Source organism: Mus caroli, chromosome 7 (assembly GCF_900094665.2).
Source record: "Mus caroli chromosome 7, CAROLI_EIJ_v1.1, whole genome shotgun sequence".
Classification (NCBI taxonomy): domain Eukaryota; kingdom Metazoa; phylum Chordata; class Mammalia; order Rodentia; family Muridae; genus Mus; species Mus caroli.
Genome location: NC_034576.1, coordinates 52,627,956 through 52,639,161, shown reverse-complemented (window position 1 = coordinate 52,639,161; position 11,206 = coordinate 52,627,956). Strand labels below are relative to the sequence as shown.

The 11,206-nt window shown below is 46.6% G+C and overlaps 1 protein-coding gene across 5 annotated transcripts in view; it reads right to left on the bottom strand.

The window, feature by feature from the left end:
• Nav2 (neuron navigator 2) overlaps nucleotides 1-11,206 on the bottom strand; it is a 364,237-nt gene that overhangs the window by 60,494 nt on the left and 292,537 nt on the right. For all 5 annotated transcript variants that reach the window (XM_029479481.1, XM_029479482.1, XM_029479483.1 and 2 more), the window contains one exon: nucleotides 854-1,145. In XM_029479481.1, the coding sequence (XP_029335341.1) occupies nucleotides 854-1,145 (292 nt within the window). The remainder of the gene's footprint in view (nucleotides 1-853; nucleotides 1,146-11,206) is intronic.

Below are 11,206 nucleotides of genomic sequence, written 5' to 3'. Positions count from 1 at the left end.
GAGAGAGAGAGAGAGAGAGAGAGAGAGAGAGAGAGAGAGAGGGCTAGAGAGATGGCTCAGCCGTTAAGAGTACTGACTGCTCTTCCAGAAGTCCTGAGTTAAATTCCCAACAACCACACGGTGGCTCACAACCATCTGTAATGGGATCTGATGCCCTCTTCTGGTGTGTCTGAAGACAGCTAGTGTACTCATATAAAATAAACAAACAAATAAATAAGTAAATAAATAAATAAACGAACAGAACTGGATGTAGTGTTTCACACCTTTAATCCTAGTACTTGGGAGGGAGAGGTAAAAGGGTCTTTGTAAGTTTGAGGTCAGCCTCATCTACAGAGTGAGTTCCAGGACAGCCAGGGTTACAATATGGGACTCTGTCTAAAAGAAAGAAAGAAAAGAAAAGAAAAGAAAAGAAAAGAAAAGAAAAGAAAAGAAAAGAAAAGAAAAGTAGATGGATAGATAGGACAGACAGACAGATAGATGATAGATATACAGATAGACAGACAGACAGACTGGTAGATTAGACAGATATAGATGGTAGACAGGTAGATGATAGATATACGGACAGATAGATGGTAGCCAAAACAAAAAAAGAGTGGTGGGAGGAGGTGATGGTGTTGTAGAACATATCTGAGATTATCCTCTGGTGTCCTCATGCATGTCCACATAGTATGTACTGGCATACTCACACCTGTGTACATATATCACACACACGTGCACACATACATACACACACACATGCATACAGCTATGCATACACACCACAAAAACAGTTGTGGGCAAAACAGCAACCTGAAGAAGTTACATGTAATGTAAAGCCCCCATTAAAGTCACCATGATTTGGCCTCTCACTCACCAGTCCCTGGAGTCTTCAGTGTGCCTGTTGGAGCCGATGGCTTGGTCCTTGGCATGGTGATGCCCACCTCTGCCGTCATGCCTCTCCGCCATGAGCCTGTCTGTGAGAGGACTGGATTCTTCTTGCCAGACACACTTTTGTCCGACTCATCGGACATGTCTGAAGGATTCCGCCTCCACTTGGAGCCCGGCTCCATCTTCACACCACTGTCTGAGCCTCCATCTGATTTCTTGATGTCGTCACCAGACCACATGGAATTCCTCTCCACCTGTGAGTGCTTCTCAGCGTCAGTCTGTGGACAGGACACATGCTGAATTAGAGCTCACCCATGCACGCCAAGCCAATATGGGGACTACTTAAGGACTTAAGGACACCTCGGACATCTGCTTACATTGTGAGGAAGTCACAGCAACCTCTACTTTTTTTTTTTTCCTGTAAGGAAAGACTAATGGAGGAGAAAAAGAGAGCAAAAGGTCTGGGGGGAAGAGGAGGCCAAGGGCCCCAGGAGGAAAGCAAGCAGAGTAGAGGGAGAGGTGATAAGAAAGGGGCCATTGACTCTGCCACTTGCAGACAGCCACCTCTAGCCCCACCAGCACCAGCCTGTCCCCTTCCCTTTGTTCCCAATCTTCCTGTCGTTCCACTGGCAGGGAGAACTTTGCATCTAGCTCTGCAGACAGTCTAACACACCCAAGCAAGGGAGCAAGCAAGCCTGCAAACTCCTCCGATCTGGGAAACATTCAACTGGCAACAGCAACTGGGCTCACTCCCACCCAGCTTTGTCTCTGAGCTTTTGCTCCCCACGATGCCAGCCTGCATTCTCAGACAAGTAAGATAATTAGACAACTCTCTTTGGAAGAGCCTGACCTGCTGGCCACGAAGCCCAGGAAGAGATAGGAGTATGCAGTTAATGAACTGCAGGGCCGAAGGACACAAAGGGAGAGGAATGCTCTGGGGCCTGGGGGCCTTGAGGCTGGGGGAGGGGACTGGAAGGGAGAAGCTGTGTATGAACAAGAAAGGGGAAGTAAGTCAGCAGTGCTTTTGGGTTGGACACGCAGAGAAACAAGCCCCCTAGATGAGCTGCCTAGAAGGGGCCAGGCAGGTCAGGCGAGAAATGCACGTGAACTGGGCAAGACCTGGCCTGAGGCCATGCTACCCAACAGGACAAACTCCTTCCTATAGGAGTGGAGGAGAGCCCAGTGTAGACAGGAAGCCCCTATTCAACCTCCATCCATTACAGCCTCCTGGTGGTGCTTGCACTTGCTTGGTCCTTCCTAAAACACACATCGAGCTGCAGCTATGTACAAAGGACCAGAGATGGGACATGAGGAAGGAACAACTAAAAAACTCAGCCATGTGAGGGGCAGAGGGAAGGTCCCATATCTGTGTGCAGAGCACATATGCCCTAAGGTTTGGGAACCAAGGAATGCATAGCTACTACATACACACTGCAGGTTATGACACAGGCACTGGCTGGTCAAAGCCAGTCAAGAGACATACAATGCTACCGTCTTCTTGATTTGAAAGCTGACCTCAGCCTGGTTTCCTTCTTCTAGTTCCTTCTGGCATGCACTGAATCAAAATGAACTCGATGCCCACGGTTTGCCAGGCATCACGTAGGGTCTCAGAACCTGGAAGATTAGTCTCCATGCTTTGTGGAACTGGCAGTCATTGAGAGAAGCAACCATGGGATGCAAAGACATAATAAAATGCACAGCTGTGAGATGTGACAGACACCATAAGGGAAGGGGGTGTGGCCTTAGAGAGAGAGATATACAGACATTGACCTAGTTTAGATTGCAAGGGTGATGTGGGAAGTGGTGGCCGGACAGAAACTTCTAGAAGGACCCTAAAGAATGAGGCAAATTTAGTATGAGGAGCATCTAGAGAGGACCATGGCACTGAGAAGAAACTGCATGTGCAAAGGCCTTAGGCAGGAAGAAGAGACTTTGGAAGCATCCATCTGACTAATATTTCTCAGGTGCCACCATGAACCAGGGGAGCTCTCTGTCCTGTGAATACTTCAAAGACATTTCAAAGCCTCTGTCTCATGGACCTTACATGGGAACACGTCCCAACACATATAAATATGTTCTAAGATGCACTGGGGCTGTAGCACCTCTTACAGACTAGACCACTGAGTTGTTTTTCCATGCCCATAGACCTCTTTTCCACGTTACACTGTAATGCAGTTAATAACAGTGGCACTGAAACCTACAGCTCACTGTGTGCTCCAGTGCTCCAGGTACAGGCTAACTTGCTTTGTTTTGTTTTGTTAAATATGTGCACCAGAGGGCTGGAGAGATGGCTCAGTGGGTAAGAGCACTGACTGCTCTTCCAAAGGTCCTGAGTTCAATTCCCAGCAACTACATGGTGGCTCACAACCATCTGTAATGGGATCCGATGCCCTCTTCTGATGTGTCTGATGACAGCTACAGTGTACTCATATAAATAAAATAAATCTTTAAAATAAAACTTTAAAAAAATATATGTGCACCAGGGGCCTGTTGGACAAGGGAAAGGTACTAATGGCTCAGGTTCAACTCCTGCAACCCACGTTACGGTGGAAGACAATGGCTCACAAGCTGTGCTCTGACACCTGCCATGGGATGAGCACACACAGAGAGAATAAAATAACACTTTTCTGTTTTTCTTTTCTTTTCTTTCTAGTTTTTGTTTTGTTTTGTTTTGAGGCAGGGTCTCATTATGTAGCCCTGGTTGGCCTCTCCATGAAGAATGGGCTGGCCTCAGCCTCATAGAGATCTACCTACCTTTGCATCCCCAAGTGGGAAAAATAAAAATGTGTACCATGACTATGTCTGGTTACAATAAATATATGTATGTATGTATGTATATGTGTGTATATGTGTGTGTGTATATATGTATAACATATATATACATATACATACACACATATATATGTGTATGTGTGTGTGTATATATATTTTTTTTTCTTAGAAAATATATACATCAGGCTGGGGATATTGCTCAGCCTACTGTGTGCTTGCCTAGCATGCATGATGCCTGCATTCCCCATCACTAATGCTACAGAAATCCAACACAGTGGCAAGTGTCTGTAATCTCAGGATTCTGGAAACAGAGACAGATGGATCAGAAGTTCTAAGTCATCATTGACTAGGGAGTTTGAGGTCAGCCTGGGCTACACGAGACCCTGGGGATTGAGATGAGAGACAGAGACACAGAGAGACAGGGACAGTTGGGGAGACAGGGACAGAGACAGGGAGAAAGAGAATATAATTCAATTTATTCCTCAGCAAAAACTCACAAGGAAGTAACAGAATACTGAGGCCTTAGTAGAAGAGAAACTTACCCAAACTCATATAGTGAGGAAGGCAATATGGGTATTTTACTAGTTTAGTTGCTAAGCTAATAATTTAACCACTGTGGTACTGTGCAAATTTTGACTATAAGCTCAAAGAGATAACCTTCTACATGTCTCGGGTTACCTACTAAGATACCTACACCTAGCAGATTCTCCTACAGACATTCTGGCTGTTTCAAACCCAGGCATAGAGTAGGCTTAGCCTAGCCCTGGCACCAGACCTCCTAGAACAGACTCCCATCTTTATCAATAACAGAGAGTACACATGTCCCCAGATTGGAACCATGGCTTGGCCTTTTTCTTCTCTGATGGAACATTCCTCCAACTATCTATCACACCCGATAACTTGGTGCAGGGTGAGAGCTCTTCCAACAGTCTTCTGCAGCTGGGTATCTGCCTGGGACATCTTGACAGGCTAGCACTCACACATCCTTAGCTAATCCTCCCTGAGCCATGTGTGACCACTGGTGGTATCTCTTGGAAGTTAAAATGGATGGAATCTGTTTTTCTGTTCCCAGAGCTTGCAACAGGAAGGCCAGAAGGTCAGCACACTGGTGGTCCTAACTCCCATTGGAGCTTTTCTTACCAGTTCTTTTGGAAGTCTCCTTGGTCATAAACAGGCAAGTTGGGGGTCGGGGTGGTCCTAACTCCCATTGGAGCTTTTCTTACCAGTTCTTTTGGAAGTCTCCTTGGTCATAAACAGGCAAGTTGGGGGTCGGGGTGGGGGTGGGGGCAAATAAGCCAGAATGGACTTTGGAGTAGAGGGCCCTGTTCCCGGAAAAGCAAGTCTGATCCAAAAGAATAAGGACACTGGCTTTGTAGCCCAGTGGGCTTGAATTCCAGCATTGGCTGCTGTCACGCATTGCTGTGTGAGATCTTGCATTCCCTCCCATCTCCAAAACTGTTACACTGGCTGTCAAGCAGGTTGGAATTGAATAGACCATTGAATAGAGAGCCAGTGGTGAACTTAAGAGCTAAGTATGGAGGAATTCCATAAACAGCGGCTCTCTTGCCAAACTCCCCAGCTCTGAGCATCCCGGCACCCTGCTGTGTCTTCAGCATTTACCCCATCTCTGTCTTGCAGAAGTTGAACAAGGTTTGAGCTGTTCAAGTCTCTAGACACTGAATCCCTTTGTGGGCCTAGATGCTGCAAGGGCTTTAAGTCGGAGCCTATACAAATGTAAAGAATTACAGCAACGTCACCTGTAACTTGTGTCCCCAGATATTATGACTCTCAGACACTTTCAGCTCATCCCCTGAGGTTGCACTGTTATTCCTACTGGGCACAGCTTCTACGAAAGCCCAGGTTTGAGAAGTAATGGGCCCGGAGTCAGAAGCAGTGATTCCGAGGGAGGTTGGAAGATAGCAGCCTGCCTGTCTCCAGCTAAATTGAGCCTGCCGTCGTGATAGCCTGGGACACACAAGACAGCAATCCCGGCTACGTTAGCCATAACTTTGTTGCCTTTAGAGATAAATAAATAAACTGACAGTTGTATAGTTTTTTTTTTAACCCACTCTGGATTTTGTTTAAAAACAAAGCAAAACAACAACAAAAACTTTAGGCACTAAAATGAAAGATGATGTTGACATAGGCAGCTCACCACCCCTACCTAGCACCTGGATTAGTGTCTCCCCCAAAGCGTGGAAGACTGAGTGGCCATGGCCCAAACATATAGATGAATACACAGCAGGCATATGTGTGCTTGTTAAAACTCTGTGTACCAACATGGTGCCTGGAGACCAAGAAGCTGCAGAACGGAAGGCAGGCAGCTCTGGAACTACAAGCAAAACACACAACAGCGTGCTATCCTTTGTGCTTCCATTACAGGTGCAAGAGGGAGACAGAGAAAGGGGCAGTTAAGGTGCAGAAAGATAAGAGGGACCTCTGAGCAGCTCATCACCTTGGGCTCTGGGAAGGAAAATCGTGCCCAGAATTGGCCCGCTGCTGACATACCTCCCGTGCTGGTCTAGCGGCTATTATTTTGTGGATGAGATGACAAAGGCTCTAAGGATCTGACTGGACCATCATCCCAGGATGTCACATAGTGAAAAACTCAACCCCAGAACATTTGACTTCAATGTCACCCTCCTCTCTGATGCCACTGTTGGACTCACCAGCTCTCCTAGAAGTCATGCGGAGGGGCTCAGGTCTCATTCAGAGGACTTTGTCTCTAACACTGAGCCATGAGTGCAGGGGATCAGGATACCCGTAAACAGGCCATGAAAACCTTGTGGGGCATCTTCAATGTCTCTCAGCGTCTCAGAGGAGACAGAGTCCCTTAAAGGAAGGTTTACTCCCTCAGTGATCCACACCTCCTCTGCCTTCTCCTCTTTCCATCAGCACACCAGGCTGCTCTTTGTGCTTTCCAGAAAAAGAAAATCCCCTTCTCAGATGTGGGGCCAGGCAGACAGTGTTTCCTGGGGGAATGCCAAGCCCTCTCTTGTCTTGTGTGTCCTGCCTGAGTGTAGCCCACTCACTCGCCCAGGGTAAAGCATTGTGTGACAAGACCCCTGATGCACGCACCAAGGAGTGGGAGGGTGCGGGCGCATCTTCCGAGCTCCATCCACTCAAAGAGGGGTAATGGCCCTTAGCATCCCTGCCAGCCTGTGGGGGAGGAGGCGCAAGGCTGCCGGAATGTGGAATCTAATATTTTGAGATGCTCCCTGGACAGGAACAAAGAGAATGTCACGAAAAGTCCATTTAGAAGCATCCTGACAATAGGCATCTGGGTACCCTCTGCTGTAGCCAGCATTTCTGCTACCCAGACCTACTTCAGCTCGTAATTTCATATTTTAAACTTGGGTAGATCTGTAAGAGAACGAGTAATAGGCCCACTGAATAGTGAACCCTTCATGTCCCATAAAATTACTTCTGATCTTGTCTAAGATATCTGTGTAAGTAGCCTTCACACTTCGCCCTGTGACATCTGTGAGGAGAGAGAAAAGTGCTTCTCAAAAGGGAAGGTCTTTGCCTGCACCAAGCTCAGATATTTGGCATCAGTAAGATCTGTGGACAAACACCAGCCCGTGAAAAGGAAGCAGATAGGAGGGTTTTCTGACTGATGTCCCAGGTCCCCCTGCTTCCCTTCAGATGTTTAGTATCCAATAGGTAGCAGGGACCTAGGCTGGCTAAGTGTTCCTAACTTGTGTCTAAACACCAATCAGTGATCGTTCTCAGCGAGTATGGCTTCGAGTTTGTTTTGAAAATACTATTATTTATTTAGGTGCTATGTGCACTCAAAGAGTGTGCATGTGTAATTCTGGGGTAAGGTTTCATATATCCTATCGCCCCAGCTGGCCTGAAACTCATTATGTAACAAGGCTGATGGTACTGATCCTCCTGCCTCCATCTCCCAAGTGCTGAGATTACAAACGCAGCTCACCGCACACTATTAACGTGCTGCTGCTGGGAATCCAACGCAGGGTTTTGTATGGGTCAGGAAAGCAGTCACTCTGTAGATGTCATATTGTTTTTTTAAAAAGTTTTCTTTTTAGTGTGTGTGTGTGCTTGCAAGCATATAAGTGCTTGTGACTACAGAGCCTAGGATAGGGTGCAGAGTCCCCTGCAATTAAGACTTAAAGGTAGTATGAGCCACACAACATGGGTGCTGGGACCTGAACTTGGATCCTCTCTAAGAGTCACACGTGTTCTTAGCCAATGAGCCATCTCTCAACCTCATAAGTGTCGTATTCTTTTTTTTTTTTTTTAAAGATTTATTTTTATTTATTACATGTAAGTACACTGTAGCTGTCTTCAGACACACCAGAAGAGGGCGTCAGATCTCATTTCGGGTGGTTGTGAGCCACCATGTGGTTGCTGGGATTTGAACTCTGGACCTTCGGAAGAGCAGTCGGGTGCTCTTACCCACTGAGCCATCTCACCAGCCCAAGTGTCGTATTCTTATAGTAAGGTACTGAATCTTATGTACACAGCTTGAAAAATTCCAGAAAATGAGCATACACAACTACCACCAGGACCAGGACACAAAGTGCTACCCCCAAAATCTTAGTGCCCACTGTTTATTGTCTGGGTAACAACACACACACACACACACACACACACACACACACACACTGCAATTTTGGGCTAAAATGAGAGTGCAAGATGTAACAGGTAATCACAAAAGCAATGCCTAAAACATGTGCCCGGGTAGTCTGCAGCTACATTTCTGTAGGACAGAATTAACCCCCACACTGCCAACACAGCTTTTCTTTAGCCCTATCCTCAAAGAAGAGACTCTTGAAACAGAGGCTTCCAACATGGCCCCCATCTGTACAGAGTAAAAAGCAATGGAAGAAGAAGAGGCTGTGGGAAGAATGGGAGAGAAGAGAGAGGGCAGGCCTGGTAGTTAGGTGGTGGTAATCCCAGGCCATCCCAGCAGTTCACCTAAAACATCAGGCCCCACGGGAGGGAGGGACCAAATGGTTCACCCATGCCAGAACTGCCACAGCTGACCTTGTGCTGGCAGCAAGCCACGAGGACACCATACTTGGCCTGCAATAAAATGGGCTTACAGAGTCAAGTCCAGGCTTCCAGGAATACAGTGAGTCCATCTGTAGAACTGAGCTGTATCTGAAATGTAAAATCCTGGAGTAATACAGCTGGCTGGTGGCCACTGTTACACACCGCTCATGGGTCACCTGTACAAAGGAACTTGCTTCTGTAAAGAAATAGCGTCTGACCCTCCATCCCCACCCCCACCCCACCCCTGGGGAGCTAAGTATATGTTTTCATGTGCAGAATACAATTCTTTTCTTTCTTTCTTTCTTTCTTTCTTTCTTTCTTTCTTTCTTTCTTTCTTTCTTTCTTTCTTTCTCTCTCTCTCTCTCTCTCTCTCTCTCTCTCTCTNTCTTTCTTTCTTTCTTTTTTTTTTTTTAGGTTTTTCGAGACAGGGTTTCTCTGTGTAGCCCTGGCTGACCTGGAACTTACTCTATAGACCAGGTTGGTCTCGAACTCAGAAATCCGCCTGCCCCTGCCTCCCAAGTGCTGGGATTAAAGGTGTGTGCCACCACTGCCCGGCTGCAGAATACAATTCTTAAAAAAATTAAAGCTAGATGTGGCGGTGCATACATGAGAGCTCAATACTTCTGAGGTAGAGACAAGAGGATTCTAGGCCAACCTGGATCCCATTAAAACTTTCTCAAAAACTAAACAGAAGTCGTAGCTGCTGGTTTCAGGGTTTCTGGGAGAGCAGTGTTAAGAGGGCGGAGACGCATCTCCTGCACGTGAGTACAAGCCAATATGCGAAAGGCAGTGCTAGAATACCTGCAAGTTTCTTCCAGGGCCGGGTGGGTGGTGAGGGGGAACTGCATTCCTGCGCGTGCGTAGAAGCCTAGGGGCACTGGCCACTCTGCACATTGAGTATTATCTCTTTTTAGAGAAAGATGCTCTTGTGACCTGTTTGCTGGGTTTGTCCTTCCTTCCTTCCTTCCTTCCTTCCTTCCTTCCTTCCTTCCTTCCTTCCTTCCTTTTTTTTTCCAAGACAGTGTCTCTCTGGGATTAAAGAGCTGAGCCTCCACCACCAGCGATGAGCTTAGTTTTCACTGGCAAGTTTCTAGGGGTTTTGACTCAAATGATCTAAAGTTTTGGAGTGTTTTGTTTTCTACTTGAGCCACTCTGGCCCTCGGACTTGTGGCATTCAATCCTCCTGCCTCACCTTCTTGCTTGCTGAGATGACACACCTATGTCACCATAGCCATCTTTTTCTTTTCTTTTTGTTATATTGTGTTTGTTTGTTTGTTTGTTTGTTGTTTTGGTTTTTTTGAGGCAGGGTTTCTCTGTGTAGCCCTGGCTGTCCTGGGACTCACTCTGTAGACCAGGATGGCCTTGAACTCAGAGAGATCAGCCTACCTCTGCCTTCTGAGTGCTGGAATTAAATGTCTGGGCCACCACACCCAGCTGACCACTTTACTTCTAAATCTTTGTTTTACAGCAAAAGTATAAACCACTGACTCTTATACTTTATTTAGACCAAATGAAGTTAGTGACTTACTGCATGTAAAATCAGGCTACATACACACCAAGGGCAATACGTATCGCAGAGGCATGTTGGTGATTAAAACTCTTACCAATCAACCCACAAAACAAAACACCAAAAACTAAACAAAAATCAAAACCAAACCAACACCCTAATCCCCTCACCTCCTCAAAAACAAAAGACAAAAGACAAAAGACAAAAACAAAAAACAAAAACAAAAATAAGAAGGGATGTGGCTCCGTGGGTAGAAAGGTCTCCTAGCATGAGGGAAGGTCCTAGGTTTAGATCCCCAGTACTGCATAAAGCAAGGTGTGAGTCACACTGGCCATTCCAGCACTCAGAATGTAGCATTAGGATAAAAGAGCAGAAGAACCTGCCTAAAAAACAAAGACAGAAAGCTATTTCTAACAAGAGTAATTAGTATCACACAGTAGCAAGGGATGGGAGCCACAGCTGCCACAGCTGCCACAGCTGGCAGTTCTCAACCTTAAACCTTGGCTCCACTCCCTAGAGACAGACCTGAGCTCAGAGACAGCAATGGCTCATGGGGCAGAGAGGAGATACACGTTGCTAGAACCACGCTAGGGGAACCAACTGCCCTGTGCTTATTAGCTTCAATTTTAAAAAGGTATGTGTGTGTGTAGATACTTGAGTACACATGTTAAGGGCATGGGTGTGTGTGAACAAGCGTGAGCACACATGTGTAGGCTACAAGACACCCTTGAGCATCCGTTCCTCAAGTGCTGCCTGCCATTTTGTTTTGTTTGAGACAGGGACGTTCATAGCCCTGATGCTTGCTATCTAGGCTACGCTGGCTGGGCAGTGAGCCCTAGGGATCCACCTGTGTCTGCCTCTGTAGCACTGACAGTACAGATGCCCACCCACACATAGATTTCTGACCCCTGCTTATTTACTTAGAAACAAGCTGAGGTCCAGGAAGAAAACATGGTCTTGTTCCTTTGCCCATCTGTACTGCCCACTGCCTAGCCTTCTTTCCCTGCAGTGAGGAGACAGGGATGTTAGGGGCTGGACCTC